Source organism: Aulonocara sp. 'chitande type north' Nkhata Bay, linkage group LG13, assembly GCF_057382095.1.
Source record: "Aulonocara sp. 'chitande type north' Nkhata Bay isolate Kocher_YH1m ecotype deep benthic linkage group LG13, A_spYH_male_GT1.1, whole genome shotgun sequence".
Classification (NCBI taxonomy): Eukaryota; Metazoa; Chordata; class Actinopteri; order Cichliformes; family Cichlidae; genus Aulonocara; species Aulonocara sp. 'chitande type north' Nkhata Bay.
Genome location: NC_141356.1, coordinates 17365291 through 17385186, shown reverse-complemented (window position 1 = coordinate 17385186; position 19896 = coordinate 17365291). Strand labels below are relative to the sequence as shown.

At 40.5% G+C, this 19896-nt stretch overlaps 1 protein-coding gene and 1 long non-coding RNA gene across 3 annotated transcripts in view; one reads left to right on the top strand and one right to left on the bottom strand.

Moving 5' to 3' along the window:
- The window catches only part of meis1b (Meis homeobox 1 b), a 77691-nt gene extending 70434 nt beyond the window's left edge, over window positions 1-7257 (bottom strand). For both annotated transcript variants that reach the window (XR_015124408.1, XM_086258916.1), the window contains exons 1-6: window positions 6555-7257; window positions 4609-4829; window positions 3386-3527; window positions 3021-3071; window positions 2405-2455; window positions 1118-1261 (exon numbers count right to left, since the gene is read on the bottom strand). Coding sequence is in view for 1 of the 2 variants with exons in the window: in XM_086258916.1 (XP_086115042.1) it covers window positions 1118-1261; window positions 2405-2455; window positions 3021-3071; window positions 3386-3527; window positions 4609-4829; window positions 6555-6566 (621 nt within the window). In the remaining variant the exon portion in view is untranslated. The remainder of the gene's footprint in view (window positions 1-1117; window positions 1262-2404; window positions 2456-3020; window positions 3072-3385; window positions 3528-4608; window positions 4830-6554) is intronic.
- Window positions 7258-7376: 119 nt separating this feature from the next.
- On the top strand, window positions 7377-15571 carry LOC147315915 (uncharacterized). The gene is made up of 3 exons (XR_015124409.1): window positions 7377-7580; window positions 9144-9437; window positions 12161-15571. It is a non-coding gene; the product is annotated as an uncharacterized LOC147315915 (long non-coding RNA).
- Window positions 15572-19896: the final 4325 nt, after the last annotated feature.

Genomic DNA, 19896 nt, shown 5'->3' with positions numbered 1-19896 from the left:
TCCCAGTTGGGCCCCAATCGGCTCCCAGTCCTCCAATTCAGCACAGAACATAAAAGCCGCTGGCTGTCTCTCTCTTCTGAGACCAGCCACTCAACCATATGGAAGTCCGCGGATTTAAATTATTTAGCCTAATCGCTTCATTACTTTTTATGTCGGACTATCCAACTAATCCCTTTAATTTGGACACTTGATTCCCCCTCCCCCGCGCTGTCTATAGGTTATTGCCGCCACACTCCGAAGTAATTTCTTAAAACTCTGGTATAACTTAGCGAAACGTGCATGCAGCCCGCTTTCCTGCATACAGGGCGTGAGCTATTAATGGCCGCAAGTCCAGATTTGCATAGTTATAATGATCGGTTGCTGTTATCATTATTTAACGGCAGTGTAAGGACCATTAGGGTCATGCCTGTGCGCACACTACAATGTCCCCGGAGTGCAAACAGTCAGTGAAGCACATAATGAAGGCTGTGGTTATCTCTGATATCTGCACAAAAGGAAACACTTCTTAATCTACCTTTAATGCCCCCTGCTTCTATAGCTTTCGAAAATAAACGGTCTTATTGGCGCTGAATCTGTGCGCTCTGAGCGAAACAAAAGAGGGGGAGAGGAGGGGTCTCGATAAGCAGTGTGCACTCATGTCTAAGGAAAAATACTGACAAGACGCGAAATGAACCGTGAACTCTAGCTACAGTGGAGAAACCAAGGCATCTAAACCACAGTGTGCAGCCCATGCTGCTGCTGCTCTCTTCTGGGCTGCAAAACAGAGAGGAGCTGATAAGGCTTTAGGTTCAAAAAGAGAAAGAGAGAAGAGCGGGAGAAATGGAGAGAGGAACTAAATTAAAATCGACATGGAACAGGTCAAGTTTATGGCGATGCTTTTTCAAGCTAATCTTCCCAGGTCGGTTCCGGGTTCAAGTCTTAATGGGCCAATAATAGCAACATTATTCCGATTTTTCTTTTCTTTTTTCATTCCGAAGGATGGAATGGAAACCGTCTTTAATCATATGCAAATAGCAGCGCAGCACAGTAGTGACCCAGAATAGCTAAATGGCCAGCAGGGAGAACGCGCGCGTGCGCACACACACGCACACACACACGCGCAGATGGAGAGATGTACCTGATCAAGGGCCACCGATCTCGTGATTTCCTCGCTGTCTGATTTGGAACCGCCCTCCCTGTCGTCTATGACCAAGTCGATGGGCATCTTGCCTTTCAAGCAGCTGATGTACCGGTGACAGAAATTATCACACAGCTCGTGCACCTAAAGGGAGAAAGAAGGCAGAGGTGTTACACACTCACCCAAACTACACGACAGTGCCATGCGCAACCACGACACCGATTCGAAGCGCAAAAGTGCCCCGAAGACTTTTTGTGCATTTTGACACAGCTAAAAATTACATTTGTGAATCTGTATTTAAACGTTATAGACGTATATATAAACTTTCTTTTAAACTTATGTTTACGGGTTTATATTAACTTATTGTTAATTTTCTTTCGTCTGTAAAAACTGAAAGATCACTTTGGATTCAGGGTAAGGTTCCCGCGCCTTTTGTGGCAGTGGACTGTCCTGCATGGAATAGTCAACTTCATTTTTTTTCTCCTCTCAAAATAGAGATATCGTCGAAAATTGACAGTGACAAGAGGGCTCTGAGGCTACAACGCACTCAACACCCGTGTTAAATTCATCATCAGTGCCCTGGGTTGTGGCCATTAGAGGAGGGTGACCCGCTTGACTGACATTTAAGGTAAACTGTTTAATTTCATCAACTTATTATATTATCACTGCCAATGTGACGCATCCGACTGCTTGAGAAACAAACAGAAAAAGGATAAACGCATGCGCAAAAAATGCTACTTCAAACTTTATTTAGGCTACTGAGTTTATATGTACAGAATATATAGCTTTCCGTAGAGAAGCAAGATCTGTAGGGAAAGAAGTGCATGCACGGAGAGAAGTTTAAAAACGAAAACTTTTTAACAGTTTTGATTATGTTTGAGAATGTCAACGTTTAGGCTAAAGTTGGCTTTAGAGGCTATCGCAGTCCATCTGAAACGAAGACAAATCAGAGTTTTACACCCACTACTGCCTCTATCCACAGATGGTTGCCTGGGGCCTTTTGCCCTCCACAAAGAATCATTTTTTTAAACCCGCAAAATTCGCCTATATGTTTCACCTTGCACGCAATTTCTGCCAGCATTAAACTTCATTAAAACATGGGAGAGACTGGGCACAGAGATATCTGTTCCAGTTGTAACAGCTTGCGTCGTGATTAAACGCGGAAGAGAAATGGCCCCATGATTGATTTTGACGCTAATTATAACCGACTAGCAAAAATACATTTATGCAAATACAGCCCATAGGTCTGAAGTGGCACAGTGGACAGAAATGGCGAGAGAATATTACCTTCTCCAGCTCCAGAAGATGAAATCGTAAAACTTGAATGGCTTGAATCATCTGAAAAATTAAAATAACAATAAAAAATGAGCTGTTCACATCTCTTGATATTAAACAGACGCGTTTTTCTCAATACAAGTAACTGTAGATGAGGAAAATATTCATGTGAATGGATTTTATGTGGAACTGATATTAAACTTGGATGTTATTGCAATATGGAGAGCAGGCGTACAGTACAGACTGAAGCTGCAATAAGCCTCAGAGTCAGAGATCTATTAGTCACCAACTAGTCGAGGGGAAGCGTTACTCTAACATTACATTTAAAGTATCAAACTGAACAAAGTGGAAAGACTGAATAGAATAAGTTTCCAGGCAGGGTTCAAAGGTGTGTGACAGCTGTCTGACAGCAGCCCTTCATCTGCAGATACAACCGGGGGCCATCATGATATCAAACAGCCCAAAAAAAGGGATATCAGCTGCAATCCTGCTTTAACTTTTCAGCACCACGTGGCTGCCTGACACAGATGAAAAGCCCGCCACATCCAAACAACAGCTGGCATATTCAAAAATGCAGTACGAAAATGCAGAAAATGTCATTTGTGCAATAATAAAATATAGAGCTTACCAGATTATCCAATTCTGGATTCGATGAAAATAAAGGTTTTTCTGCCCGAATCTAAAACCCAAAACATTTCTTTATAAAATATATGAATAGAAAACGTCACACTGATATTTTTAACATATAATGTAATATTAAATTCACATACACGCATTAAACGGAACACTAGTTACTTCTTCGCAAAGACAGTGCACAATATGAAATTAGAACATTGTAAAAATCGCGTTAATTTGAATGGTAGATGTCTCTTTAATTCATTTCAGTGCAGAATTAAGTGTAAGCACAAAAGCCAGAATTGCACATTTCGGACTGTCAGGTGAGAGCTCACGCTGCTCGAGCATGCAGATTAAGAAGAGTCAAAGTTTCCTGACCTGTTTTGCAAACACTGCTATGTCTTCATTGAAAGATTCCGATGAACAAACGTCTCCTCCCGCCACCCCGGGCTCTCTGGGGGTGCAAGTCGCTAATTCACATTTCTCAAAAATCAGTGCAAGCAAGGGGAACAGGGGGTGCCTGGGAACACACACAATAGCAAATGTCACCAGAGAGAACAGCGCCGGGGTCAAGACTACTCCAGGCTAGATTTAGCCAGCCATGGTACTCTTCAACAACTCACCCATGGGGACTGCTGCTGCAGCCCATGCTATTATATTATGCAGAGGCTCGGAGAAAGGCTTCAAACAGCGGACAGACTTTTGTGATTAAATCTAGGCGCGTCTAATAGCATAAAAGCTTTAGAGTCTGTCAAACAATTTCTTGCACAGGTCTCCGTTTGCATCACAGGCGTGTGTTTGTTTGGCAAAGAAAAAGAAAGAAAAAAAACTCGACGGTTAAATGTGCACACATTTATTATTTATTGCTCAAGTCCTTAGAATAAATATGTGCAGCCTGGTAATGCGGAGGTGAACGCGCTACCTGAAGTTGTGCCACTGTGGCAAAAGGTGGTAAAACTGCAACTGGCCTGAAAACGCTCTTCTTAGATTTTAATAAACTCACGTAAATTAATAAATGATTTTCTTTGAACAGTTTTTTTTTATTTGCTGAAGCTTTGCAAATTAATACAATTAATTCAAAATGTTAAAAAGCAGAATCTATTTTTATTTGCACTTTTTTTACTTATAATAAACGGCAGAGCTTTAAATGGAATATAAGCGGGAAAACTTGGGGGTGGAAAAGGCTCTGCGTATAGGTGAGCTTGTTTCAGAAATATTCAAGTCAAAAAATAATTGGAACAACGGGAGATTGGCGAGTCTTCCAAGTACAAAAGATATTGCTATATCTTTCACCCAATAGAAACACGCAACAGACATGACTGGACTGAAAAGTACAACACTCCAAATTATGCCAAAAAATAAAAGAGCAGGAGAAGCCCGCTTAGCCTCTCTCCTCCCCAGCGCCTCTGCATCAGTTTGGGTTCCAGTGTGTCTTAAACTCTTCACCGGGACAGATTGCTGTCCCTGGCATCGAGCCTGTGTTTTCTTTTGTACGAGGCTGATTTTGCACCCACTTGCCCACCCCAGCTGGCCCCTCCAGGCCTGGATACACGCCTGCCCGACAGAGTGAGTTTCCCCACGGAACGAAGGCGTGCACCTACCCGTATATAGCGTCTTTATCTCTCTTGAGAGCGTCGTTAACGGAGGAGCCCATACTAGGAGGCATGGTGTTGGTGTGGGCGGTGTGCGGGTACTGGTGAGTGTGCATCTGGGGACCGTGGTTGAGGTGAACCGCCTGCATGGACCGGGCGCCGTGCGGGTCTCCGTACATGGTGGTCGGGATGCCCACACCGTCCATCCCGTAGTGGGGCAAGTCTTCGTACTGCACACAACAAACACCCGGGTCAACAGTGAATATAGACGTACAAGACTATATTAGACTGATTAAAACTTTAGTGTAAAAACAGCGAAGTGTAAAAGTGAGTAGCAGGCGAAGTAACACTTGTAGTGTTGTTGTTTTTTCTTCTAAGAAAAAGTTCGGTCAAACTGAAGAAATAATTTAATTAATTTTACAAAATTAAGAACGTGTTTTTAAAAAAAATCCAAAATTTTCAGGTACACATACGCTTAGCTGCCCTTTTAAAAATAAATGTTCTTAAAAATTGAGGAGGGGAGAAAAACAAACAAATGTAAAGCAAAAGAGAGACAAATTCACGTCTGTGTTTTTGATTTTATAATCAGAGAAAGTTTTAAAGACTTGAGTCTAAAACTGAGTTGTCTCCAGTAAGAAAACTGCACTGATAATTCTGAAGTGCAAGCTAGTTTTTGTTCTCGTCTCATTCCCAGTGACCCTTGAAGCCCGGAGGAAAAACACATATGAATTATTCAATATGTTCGAAATTACTGGGAGTACAAAAACTGTAGCAACACGGCTCGGTTATTATTATCGCCATTAACCAGGCGGTTGTTGGGCTTTAACACCATAAACCCGGAGTCCTGTGTTGTCACAGTGTACAACAACAAAAGTCTTAAAGTTGTTAATTGCGGCGTTTCTCATTTTAAAGGCTCGTAACTGTGCAGCATGTTCTTACTTATCAAGCACGCTATGATTAGTGCAAACAAAACTAAACAACACAAGTCGCGTGCTGTTTTTCATGTTGTTAACCGAAGGTGAATATTCAAACTTTTTTCATGCGTCGCTTTTGAGTGAATTTACCACCCAGCCTTTACGTTTTGGTTTGTAACTACTCAGAAATGTTGCTTCTGGTCTGAGAAAGGTCAAATTAAGCAACTTATTTGAGGTTTGCTTTTTCATATACAAGAAAATATGCTTGAAATATTAATGACGTTCTTTTAGACGTGACAAACAAGTGCCGGTGGAAGAGTAAAATGCATTATCACTTAAGGCTGAGCATGTCGAGCCTAAAGGCAAAGAGGTGCAAACCCCAGCGTGGTGTAGCCCCAGTGCCAAATTCTGCAGCTAAATGTGTCCAGTGTCCCTAACATCCCCGCTTTTACGCTGTTTATTATCCGTGTGAAGATTCAGCTGCTGCTCTAAAGAAAAGAAGTCCCTGGATTGTGCGAATCAGAGCGTTTGTCATCACCTCGTTATTAGGGAAAAAGTGCCTTACTTGCTCGAGGCTTATTTTTTGCATATTTAAACACATTCTACGACGTGCCGTCGATTGACGAACAACCGACGGAATTTTTATTTTGATCGTAAATACTCGATAAGTAAGCTTGATGGAGCAGTCAACAGAGAAAAGTAGAGATTTGTTTTGCCTCCATGCCCTCCCCCATTTTGCTTCCAGTAACTGGCCTGTCATAACTAATCTAAAAAACACAGCCAATGTGAGATATGATCATGCTCCCAGTGTCTCTCACTGGGCCGGTTTGTGGGACAAACGAGAGCGACCGTGCGTAATACCGGGCCAAAAACACGCCAAACATGAAACCGTCCCTCCGTGTGTCAGAAAGACGACAGAAACTTTCGCCGCGAATGTGTGTCCGTGTGGGTATGTGTGTCATTAAGCCACGTTACAACGCAGCATAGCATTCAAGCGCAGCAGACTTGGAGAAACTTTTTAGGGGGGATTGCCCTACGTACCCGTTGCGCCATAACCCTCCTCACTCCCTGATCGTCCTTTCACTTTAGGTAAATCCCCTCTGCGGCCAGGGTGGAGACGAAATAAAGAAAGAAAATCCAAATAAATGAGAAGATGTTTCAGCCAAAATCCCGTTTGCCTTTTCTTTTTTTCCACGGAACGATGAAGCCAGCTCCCGCTTTCTGTGCAAGTTTAGCCCAGGCGCGGCAAATAGGTCCTCGGCTATCCTCGGGGCAGCAGCACCGGGCTCCTTTTCCAAAACCAGGATGAAAATAAAAAAGCCCCTCAAACAAAACTGGCGACTCTCATGGCTTTTTGCCACTCCGCCTGTCAGTCAAAACGCGAGGGCTTGTCAAAAGTACCGGATGAATGATGGTCCGACGTGCGTCTCCACGGGATCGGCACCACCTAAATGTTAATGGTCACAATCACAGTTAAAAAATGAAGCAGCTCTCCCCTCGTTTTCTTTGATCACTCTCGGCTCCCGGCTTGATTTTCTTATGCAAAAGCGTCTAGAGGAGATCAAGAGGAGGTGGGGTGATAATTCTGGCTTAGGCTTTCTTAAAGGAGCCACGATCGATGCTGTGCGCGTGTATGCGTCTGCATGTGTGTGAGTGCGTGTGTATGCGTGAGCCGCCTGCCCGTTTGTGTACAATGGATGTGTGTGTTGAGCTGAGGAGGAGCGGAGGATCTGGACCAGACTGCCGAAACCCGGAAGTAGTGGTGGCCATAACAGGTCGAGTCTCTTACACAACGCACCGGGCTGCAGCAAGTCGTGCGGAGAGGAGGGGGGGTGGGAGGACCCTGTGAGCCCAGCCAGCCAGCCGCACTGCGAGCTGGAACAACACTAAACACAGAATATTCATCTATGACTTCGACTTCATGTCTCATCCTCACAAACTGACTTTATTCTGCAGTCTGGAAAACACGTGAATTCGGGACTGACACGTCCAGCACCCACTTCTCTTCTTATAGTTTGTAAACGAGTTACTGAACCAACTTTCTACTCTGAAGTGAGCTGTTCTCAGGTACGTTATTAAGAGCCTGTAAGTTAATAATATTTTTATAATGAAAGAAAATGAGCTGTAGAATAAAATAAGTCGAGCTCATTCCAGTAATGTTGCAGTCAACCGAAGCCTCTGAGAGGCTGTCATCATTCTTTATGCATGAAATCCACTGCAGCCAAACATCCAGTTTTGCAGGTTTTCGGCCTTGCAGCTCGACTTCTGTGCAGTCGATTTGCTTCCCGTGTTTGATTTTATAACTGAAAGACTAGAAGCAAACAACATATAAAAACCTTGGAGAAATTGTCCAGTCTAAATAGAAAGAACAACAAAGCAACTTTAAACACGTCATTTGGAACATTTATACTTATTTTAAAAGTTGGTTGCTTTTCAAACGAAAGCAGCTTAATTACTCCGGATGTTGATGAGAGTCGTCATGAGAAAAGGGGATACTGAAATAAGTATATAAAACATTAAAGTCGTCGTCAAAGCATCTTTTATGTCTAAATAACAGTAAACGTTATCCACTTTTCTCCCCCACAGTAGTGCCGAATGGGTCGCTCCAGTCAGCCCGGGCTGTCCAATGGCAGGGAGGCAAAGAGATGGGAGCCCCCTATTGGCTCCCCACATGATCGATCCCGAGCTGATTGATCGGTTTTAGGCCACATTGGCGAGGAGGTGCAAAACAAAAAGTCGGCCGCGGATACATAACACACACTTTACGCTTCTGTCAGCTTATACAGTGCGCAATTTAGCCAAAACTCAAAATATCTGACCAAGACACCCCCTTTCCTCTCTACCTTTCCATTTACCCCCCTACCAAACACACACAAATTTTCACATCTCCAACTTAATTACGTCCCTCTAAACGCACTTACACTTTCACTTAACTTTCCCTAACCAAACAGAACTACTCCTAAGATATGATAACGTCTCTCCTCTCGGAATCCTTATTAATTTAACTTTTGTCTTTTTTATAATGAAGCGTTCACTTGAGTTTCACGATTTGCCGTACAGAGATTATAAAAGTTTGGTCAAATATTTATGAGCTTTAATATATGAAAGGGAACTTGGATTCTTGAGGAATTTCAGAAAAGTAATGATACCACTGAATAATGTCTGGGTATAAATTAACCAAATTGTTTGAATTCTCTATTTTATCTTATTATATATGATTCCTCACCGGGAGGAGAAGAACTACAAATCTTATTTAATTTAGCTGATATTTTTTAATTAAAAATGAACTTTGATTACCTATTTCTACATAAATATTAATGAGATATTCCGTGGCATATGAAGAAATATAATAAAAACGGATTAAGGTGGACATGATTAGTTTTAAGAGATAAGCTATTAGTTTTTTCCCCCTGAAGTTACAAAAGGATATTTGCAGATTTTGTCACTCTTTGTCACATGACGATGACCGACACAACTTTTTCATTTATTTTTCAGCCCATCACACGTGAATGGAGAGTGTCTAAAAGATCCATTTTATCTCCTGATTATGCTCATGAGGCGTTAAGGTGTTGCTGGTCTGTGACAGCCTGCTTTAAGTTTTTTCACCCCTCTTCTTTTTTCCCCGTGCAGTGCGTCCAGTCATCGATCATCTGCCCCGATGCCAGAAACGGTGTCATAATACGATAATGCGGCTTCACACATTCAGCGGTGATTCCTGTGGTAAAACCCGAGCGTTAGGATCCGATGGGACAGTTTTACAGGCATGAAATGACTATCAAAGGCTCCCGCAGTCTGGCCGCTGAGGCTTCGAGGCACGGACACAGGGAAGCCAGAAGGCACGGACTTTTACGCACAGAACACGGGATCAAATAATAAACTGTGCTGACTTGTTTTCGTCCACTTTGCTGATTTATTTATTTAATGGTGAGTAGAAGTTCTCATTTTCGCATTTTCTTCTTCATTTTACGGCAAAGCAAATAATTAGTTGTAAGAATGCCACATGAATATTCACGTTCAGTTATTACTAATTAAAGAGGATGTTGCGGTTAAAATCAGCTTTCAGCTAAATTTATATTTATTGGAATACAAAAGATTATAATGCAGCTCACCTACACGGAATTTTCGCGAGTCATTGGGAAGAAGTAAGGTTAAATCAACATGAAAGGGGGTCACATTAGCACTTGTTCACTTAAAAAAAACTATAGCATTATAAAGCAATTAAGCTACGTCAATTAGCATCCATAAAAGCAAACTGGAGCTCCACTTTCTCTCTCGGAGCTGTTCCTTCGTTAGGGTCAGCGCATTTTGGTATCCTGAAAGAGAGCAGGGGGGCAAATACCGTCACTTCTGTTTAATCCGCTTTGCGATGACGATAATGCTTTGAGTCGTTTCAATAAAATCAGCAGGTATTACTTTCAAACCACTGAATGCAAATTGACAGCATGTTTGACTGCGGAAACAAATGAAAGCGTTGTTAGACGGCCTCTGCGTCTTGACTCGTGCAGAGTGAACACAAAGAGAAACTGCACACCTTATGCACTACAAACACACGCTATACTTAATTCGGTTAAAACTCAAAATGCAGAGAAGGAGTATCCAAAGTGTTTATTCCAAACTATGTCAAGTTAATCGCGATTATTTTTCGCTTTTTATGTAAATATGTAAAGAGAGAAAAATGACTAATTTGAATCGTAGCCTAATAAATAACAAACGAAACCCCTCCAGGTCAGAGATATGAATCATGGCTTGGCTCTTGGTGATCCCTTGTATCACTGCTTGTCTGTAGCTGTTTGAAAAAACAAGGAGCAACTGGCAGCCTGCGGAGTCAAACTGAGGTCAAACTTTTTGCAGCTCCGCAGCTTTGCGCCTAAACATGTTGGGATCTGCAAAAAGGCCATTGAGCCTCTCTGCTTTGTGTCACTGCTTCAGAACACAGACAGACCTGCTGCAAAGTTTTCACAGTTTATCTAATTTTATGCAACTACTAGTTTATTAACGCCTGTCAGAAAACCCAACAGGATACATTAGGGCGCAATTAGGTTCTGTGAGCTCCAGTTAGAAACTATTCAGTCAGAAAAGGGCACTCATTTTTTTATACAAGTAAATCATTTATTTTGCTTATATCTGATTAAAACGTTAGTGCAACAAGAAATAATATGATGTAACATGCAGGTATGACTCATTATAAAAAGGCTAATTTATTATACACACATTATCCAGCATCGTTTATAAAATACTGATCATATATGAAAGTGCAGCATTTGTTTTTATATGGTCTACAGTTCGTTTTAATCATTGTAAGCGTGTTTGGGCTGTGATTTATGTGAAAGCTTGGTGCTTTTCTTTCTAGAGTGACACTAATATGTTTGCAGTATAATTAAGGTGCCCAAACATCTTGGTAAATACTTTGGCTTAGGTAATGATATAAGCTTGACTTTGGTATGATCACAGTATTTAAACGATTCGCAATATTAATTTCATGAAATCAGCTCAGGGAGTATTCACTCCTGCTGGATCCTGCGCTTTGGCCCAAATGTTAATCTCAGCTGCTCTCGCCTCTCACACACATTAATGCTTAATCATTTGCGCCTTCTACCGGAGTTGTTGGAAATTACATGTGATGCAGAAGGACGGGAAGATTCCTGACCAGATCATTCAAATAACATACTAAAGTCGCGCAGCGTAAAGGCTCTATTAAATTTCACGCGTTCTTCTGTTGCACTGTGAGCATTTTATGGTCCAAACGTTGGACTAAAGGCAGAATAAAATTGTTTGACTCTATAAAGAAGTGACTTGTCATATTTCTTGTCATTATTTATGTGAATAACTTAATATGTTAATAAAATATATAACGGTGTGAGAAGGATTTTGGTGCGTTGTCACTGATTATAGAGTGGTTGTTTTATTTTAAGGTGGATTAGAAATGTTGATATTACATGAACCAGATCTGCTCATTTATTGTCAAAGTGTCACAGGTAACATTTTAAGAGAAACACTTTTCAAATAAAGTCTTAAACATAACAAATCAACACTTTCAGTATTCAAACCTTAGATAAAATGTTGTGCAGAAATCACTCAGCTGTGTTTTTTAATAAACCGTCTACATCAAGATGTTACTAGGTGTAAGATTCTAATTTTCAAAATGTAGAAAGATATTCAAAGCTTCATCAAATTTCAACACTAAGGGAACTGCTACTGCTTTCTCTATGAATTGCGTTGATGGCAATGCATAATTAATATTAGCATGTGGATTAATGATAAACAACTGCAAATGACTGATCAAGAACTGACACAACAGCACCTTGGATCTCACACTCAAACTGCATAACACTTATGGATACATAATGTGATAAACAGCTGTTTTCCTATACAGTGAGAAGTGTGTGAAAATAGATGCACTGTTACATATGGCATATAAACCTCTAAACATGTGCGTTCAAGTGCGCAAACACAGAGAGAACAGGTTCCTGTAATGCTGCCCGTCAATTTTCACATTGTGCCATTGGTCACCAGGTCAGCAGCTCCACTTTTACTCTGAAGGGCTGCAGAATCTGAATTAACACCACAGGCAGATAGAGAGCTCACCGCTCTATCACACACAGACACACCTCCTTAACTCTCTCCCTCTTTCTGTCTTTCCCTCTCAGCGTCTCTCTCAACCAGCCCTTCCAGCAGCATTTGTCACCGGCACTATTATTTCAGGTGTGCTAATGGTGTCGCAGACACTTTTGCAGAGAGAGGAAGAGACATGATGAAGTGAAAAAGGAGGACAGGAGAAACTGAAGAACAGGAGGAAAAGAGTATCATCGGCATCATCATCATCACTTGAACTCCCCACTCCCTGTAACCCAAAAAAAAAAAAAAAAAAAAAAATCCAGGGATGAATGATCTGAAAGGTGATCCATTCAGGGTTGGAGGGGTAAGGGTGGCTGCGGGTGGATGGGTGAGGATGAGCGGGGGCTTTTCTCACACCTCCCAGGGAGACTGTGAATTGATCAGCACCTAAGAGAGGGAGAAAGAGAGGGAGGGAGGGAAAGTGAGAAGAAAGGAGAGCGGCAAAGCAGAGAAATGAAGGATGACGATGAGAAGAGGGCGAGTGGAAAAAGCTGGGTGTTGGAGCTAAGCTATAAAACCAGGAGGGGGGAAAACAGAGTGATAGGAAGGGAGGAGTGAGGCAAGGCTGCAGAAGAGGTGTGAAGACTCATCTTTTTCTGGATGGGTGTGAGTTTAGGCCGGAGCAGAGAGAGGCCTGGGAGCACAGCATAGCCTAGTGGTAATAAACCAGGAAACCCCAGTAGAGAAACAGACAACATCAGCTATAAGGAAGCTATAAAGTGTTTTTAAAATCAAAATATAGTCTTCAGTCTGAGCTTGATATCTTTAAAGTTGATTGCTAGCTAGTTTACTCTTATATGGAAATCGGTTAAAAGGGACCGTTTCAGAAATTTTAGAAGTCATGTTTGTTTTTGTACATTTTATGAGATATTTAATTCATATAATACACATATCAAGGGAAATTCCAGTCCCCTTGACATATTTTGTTTTAAATTGTATAAAACAGTATTGTGTCCATAGCATAAAATGCAGTGTACGGTAAAGGAAACAGTTGGGTAATCAATTTAATCTAAATAGGGTTCAGTATTGAACAGGATTACAGCAAATATACAGATGTTTTTCTCAGGCTTTGCAGCCAAATTGTACTTTTTAAAAATCTTTTCTTGTACAGCCGTTCCTCCAGATGATAGCCAGTTTCTTGCCACAGTGGCTGCTAGAATAGAAAAACCCTAACCACGGCCAGTGTTGGCTTGTGGCTGTTCTTCATCTCCCAGGCAGCAGTAAACACATGGTCACTACAAAATGCAGCTGTAACATTCACCACAAAACCACTGTGAAGTACTCATATCGTATGTCAATGAAGGTGATAAAAGCTGCAGCTTTCCACTTACCTCTTTGACATGGCCACCCAGTTAATAGCAAACCAATTAATTTCTTAACAAAGTGTTTTGCAAAGTGTTTCAGAATTAATTCTGAGAGATCCCTTTACTTTGTTTTATTGCAATTGCAAAATAAAAAATACGGCAATATAAAACTTTTCATATATAATGTAAAAATGTGAAATCAGAACAATACTTAAACCAACATCACATAAATATGAATAAATCTTGAATTTTATTTTGTCATCCTTTACATTTTAAAGCATTTGATGTTTTCCTTATCACAGTTTAATTAAGATAAAACATGGAGAGACATATGCAACAACTAGATACAACATCAATTTACAGTAGGCTGTATATAAATATCAAGTTTGTTTTTTAAAAAAGTGTGGATTTCATCAGACTGTGATGCCTTCAGGTTCTGGCGTAACACCTTTCCAACAGTGAAAAAAGTTTATGCCCCACGCAACATAATTGTTAACTTTAGTTAAATATAGATACATTGTAATTTCCTTACAAAAGTTCTATTCATTCAACTGTGTTTTACTCCATAACTCCCCCAGGTCATCAATAGCACCCTGCAGTGGCCCTTTGCCCCCAAAAGAGGGCCCACCCCACAGTTTACTTTACTTTACTTTACTTTACTTTACTAGCTTACAAGACATATTGTCAATATGCCAATGATCGTTATGACTTGGACTTCAAAATAATTTCACATTTGTTAGGAAAATGTTGAGATGAAATGTAGAGCAAATATTTGGCATAACAGGTCAGACGTGTGCACTCCAGTTCAGCAGCAGGGCACTCGTTCATCCCTGCAGCAGCGAATCAGATTACTAAACATACTGATTGACTGCAGCGGTTTCTAGTGAACCTACTGCCATCTCTTCTAAACAAAGTTATCTCTACTGAAGTTCAAGAGGAGGTCAGCGGTCAGCTCTCATCTAAGATCCTTTGTATACTGTATGACCCTAAGGATCCTAATAAAGAAGCTTTCAAAGCATAAATTCATCTCATAACAACAAATGTCAGCGATATGGTGAAAGCTTGCTCTACTGTGCACTAACTGTGGCTTCATAGTAAATGGAGGCAATTTAAAAAGAGAAAATCCACCAAGGTTTTTCAAAGAATGAGACAAACTTGTTTTCTGGGAAAAGTTTTTCTAAACCCACATGAAAACTGTCAAAGAATCAAGGTAGCATGATTTGTTGTAAATGCCTTCCACTAAGCTTTTGTTAATTATCACATGTGTCATAACCATCAAAAGACAACAACAGATGACTTGGCACACGCTAATGTTTGACATTTCTATCTTTGTACCCTTTGTTCCGTCACTCTCTTTTTCCTCATTTGTTTATGACACATTATACCACACCTGCCTCCAATAATTAGTCTTCCCTCGCACTTTTCTTGCTTTGTCCTTGAGTTTCTAAATGCAGACAGAACCTGTGAATTACGAAGCCTCCGTTCTAAAAAGCCTCATATAGCATCACCTCTCGGGTGAGAATTAATCATTAATCTTTACTGTGCAATGTTTGGTTTTCTTTAAAACTATTTTTTATGACAGTTAAACTGTTCCCAGGAATGTAATGGGTTACAGTGATTTCTACTGAAACACTTATCTGCAAGTGTCCATTGACACTTATATGCTAATATAAAGACTCATTTGCACTCACTGCAGCTCATTTTTCCTGTACTTTTATTTACTATTAGTGATCACATATGGGTACAAAAGAAGACACATTAGACAAGATAAATATCTATAGCTGTGTACAGACATATTTTAGTGTAGTTTAAGTGTCAATCTCTGAAAAAAGCATCTTGGTTTTATAACTTCTATGGAAATGTACATGAGTACCATGTGGATACATTGGTTAAACAAATGAAAAAACAAATGTGGTTTCTCCTCAGCAAACTCAAATAAAAAAATCTTCTGAAGTTACGGCTGGGAATACATGTTTTAGTCACTGAACATTTATGTCTGTTTTCTCTGACATGCATAATTTTAAAATACCACAACTCCTACATTTTAAAATGTTTTGAAATCAGTTTGAGCCTAAAAAAACAAAACAAAAAAAAAGCTGTGATCGAGTTTTCATTCAGCAGAAGAAATTTCATTTCGGATGACCCATTTTCAAATAAACATAACTAAAATGGAAAACAGATTCTAAATATTTCTGTCATTTAACAACAAAGACAGGAAAAGGGCAGCTGTGGCTGACTGCTTCTGCTTTCCGCACAGGGAAGAAAAAACTGTTTCCATCCAAAAGCAGTGACAGAACTGATCAGTCTGGATTGACATGTGAGCAATGATTACACTGTGCCTGGATTCCCTCCTCACCACCAAACCACCAGAACTTCCCCTGCAGCTGGCTATTGTGTTCCTTTTATTTTCACCAAATTCTGAAAAATAACCAACGTATGAACATAAATGTGGATTAAACTCCTAAATAGTCCAGAATCAATAGACTGATACAGCATTTGCAGGTAATGGTGCATACATCTGTTGCTTCCGTACAATATTGACAAAATGCTCTTGGCAGTTGATTGCAGCTCATTTTAAATATCAGATGAGCATGCTCAAGTATCAGGAAGACGTGGCAAAAAAAGTAGTCTACAGTGATGAAAAAGTAAGCAGATTTGGACATAATTACTCCTTTGTTGTACTTTATACATTTTTCTTTACATTAATCAAGCAGCTTTGGATTCTTTCAAAGGGTTTATGTCGTAGGTAATACATTTGATCAAAGTAGTGCACTTCAAATTACTATTTAAGGTTAGTTTTTAATAGCAATAATCCTTCAATACACAAGCAAATTTTACTAGATTACCTTTTTATGAAATTATGCATTCATCACAATTAATATTTTCAATTAATATTTGTCAGTATATTTAGATTTTTATTCCTAATGTTTAATGATAACAATTTTTGAATACAGAACTTTTACTTGCACTGTGGTATCTCTGCTTTCCATGAAATACCTCTACCACTGGACATTTGTTACACAAACCTAATTAGCAAACATTAATATTAATTATTGATTTTATTTACTTTTTACTGTAATACTTTTATTTTTCTCAACTTTAGAAAAAAACTAAATACAATGGTGATTTAGGATCGGTGTGGGTTAAGCCGAGCCTCCCTTGGGAGTCAGCATTATAGGGCTGCAGACAAACAATTTAGAGATTGACCTTTCACCTATCAGACACTAGAAAATAAAAAAAGCCTGGTGGGGTCATATCCCCATAACCATTATGGATCACATGCAATTTCCTTCAGCCATTTAGACAGGTAAATTACATATGCGTGTGTCACATACTTATGAAGAAAGTCACATTGCCGGTAACCAAAACTGCTCCTCAAAGAAACACAGGTAACTGTTTCCTCTGATATAATATTACCTACATTTCAATCAAAACATGCACATAAAACATGCCTGCATGCAAACACATACGCTTGGACACACCTACAAACACACTCACAGGCTGTCTGAGAGCCTGTCTCCAGCTGACAACATCAGTGGAACCTGATCTGGCTTAATACAGGCCCTTACCTGCATTTACTGCTCCGTTAAAACGCCCTCTTGTTGTCCTACCAATTCACCACACTATAATTGCACTGAGGCTGCATATGGTCCTCATCTACTGCCCAGCACAAGATAAAAGCTAACAGACTGTGGGTGTACAGCGCAGTAGAGAAGTAAGTGTGTGTGTGTGTGTGTGTGTGTGTGTGTGTGTGTGTGTGTGTGTGTGTGTGTGTGTGCATGCGCTCGCACAACTTCATATATGTGACTGTGTGTACATACGTATGCAAGCATTTTAGGGCAAATTGGACTCACCATAACTCAGGGGATAGTTAGGAAAACTGCATGATGTCACTGTTATTATACTGTAAATGCAGTTGATTTGGCTTTGAGGTGGAGTTCTGACATGTGCGCCGAGGCTGCCTCGCTGATCCTACCTCCACATCCAGACTTTGAACTGAGAATCATTGTGACGTATTAACATATCAGGCCAAGTCTCTCTGCTAATTACTCACTAACTGTGTCCATTTTATTACTTTCCAGGAATATTTGGGACAGTTTTACTTTAAATGAGATAAGAAAAAGCTACTGCAGAGTAATTAAAATGGCAAAATTAATCATCTTCACATTATTTTTAAATGCTAGTAGGTCACTTATATCCTGATAAAACTTTACCACGTGTTCAGATGGAGCTTTCTTTATTTTCTCACTGATGAAGTTGAGATGATGACTTTGGCAAGAAACTAAGGATACTAAATAAACAGCTGAGTAACAGGATTAGTAATGACAGAAGATTGGCTTGTACACAGCCTCACAGTGATTCTTTCGTGCTAATGCCAATGCTTGTGGCTGCTCTGCCCAGTCAGGTTTATGAAAGTCAGTCGGATTAGAGCCCAGCTGGGGCTCAGTAAACCAACACTCAGCCTTCGCACTCATACCGCCATACATGACTTCCCAAACAGACCTTGACATCCACCCCGCCCTGCTTTATTCTGAGGTTCTTCATCATTCTCCCCTCATTGTTTTTCCTTTTCGCAGACACTGCTAGCATGGCCTTGCACTGCATCCCACACAATACTTTTTCAAACACAACACACGCTCTGCTCCAAATTAAAATACCAAGGCTTATTGAGCAATACTCTTCTAATGGTTTCATCCACCAATGGGTTTATCTTTGCTCACATAAACTCTGCTCCGACCAAAAGAAGCTGCTCTCCTCTCTTCTTACGTAAGCTGGCAGAAAATCTCCTAAATCCCTCTCTTTTGCTGTTGTTGTGTTGCGTTTCGGCTGGCGCTCCCTCTAAAAGAGCATCTGAGACCGGGGCAATTAGAACCTGAGCAGGGTCTTGGCGCATCAGACCATTTAGCACTAATAAGGCTGACTATAGAAAAACCCAGACCCATTGACACTGTAGCACTGTTTGGTATTGACGGTGATTTGACGGCACTGAATCGTATCAAAGAGTTTCAAGATGTTTGATTTTCCCAGTGAGAGCTCAATTTCTTGGTCGTTTTTCTGGAGTAAATGTGAAGAATTCTGTCTCCGAGGACTTAAAACAGAGTCATTTTCTGTTTGTATTATTATTATTTGTGAAAATAAAATGTTCAGATCTCAAACTAGAAGATACAGAAGATTGTTTTTTAGAAAAGTCACACATAGAAATTGAAGAATTTAGCATCACAATGAAAGTTATAATGATAGCCTGATATATCACATCATGAGCTTGAATGGTGAAGTCTGAAAATGTAAAACTTATGCGAACCTTTAATGTATACGTTGAAGTTTATATAGATACAATACCAATAAACCCAAAAGGGTCAGATATCTGCTGACATCTAAACAATCATTTAAGCTAAAATATAAAGACAAAGTGTCCCCAGTCTAAAGGGAAAGTTTATGCAATTTGAAACAATGGTGAGCATTTGTGTATTCTAAACGCACAAAGGTGCATGAGTGGATGCACTTGTCTGAAAGCAGTTATGGAAAGCATCAGTGTGTTATAAGACATCCAGAGACAAAGACTATGCAAGAGACAATGAGAAAGGTCATAAAGACAGAAGAAGAGAGAAGGAGGGAACAAGGCAGGAGAAAAGCTAAAGAGAAAGAAAGAGCAATGCAAGGTTGCTGTTAATTCTTCCATATCTAAGCCTCTTTGCAGAAACTCCCTTTGTCTTCCAAGTCCCAGTCATTAGAGCCTAATCCTATCAACCAGGGGCTAATCTGAGGGCAGAGGGTTCAGCCCCCTCAGCTCCACAGGCCAACACACACGCGCACAAGTACACACATAAATGTTAAAGGCACACAAACACAGACATGCTTGGACAAGTACACACTCGTGTTCAAAACACTAACAGAAATGTAGATGTTTGGGCACGTACACATGCACGCTTGTGTAGATATATTTGTGAGGACATAATACTGTAACAGAATACTGTAACTTTAAGTGGCTGACCCCAACACTAATGCTAAGGCCAAGTATTCTTCATCAAACAGCCCTCTGATGGACTGTGAGAAAGAGATGGGAACTGTGCGACAGTGCTCTAAAACTTAAAGTAGTTCTCACAAAGATAGTTGTTTAAGTAAAATCACTCTCCCCACCTCTCTCTGCCTCTCTCTCTCTCTCTCTCTCTCTCTCTCACACACACACACACACACACACACACACACACACACACACACACACACGCATAACACAAAATCAATCATTTACCTCTAAAAAGTACACTTCCACCCATACTTTACATGGTTTGTGATGAACTACTTGGTGGAGAAGAGACCTGTATGTGTGTGTGTGTGTGTGTGTACTGCGGGTGGGTGTGAGGGGTGGGGGGTGGTGGGGCATCACATTCCCACACATTCCAGCAGAGCCTCTCCCCCTGCCATCATCATTCTCCTCTTTATTTCAGTGCTGACTATGCCCAAGA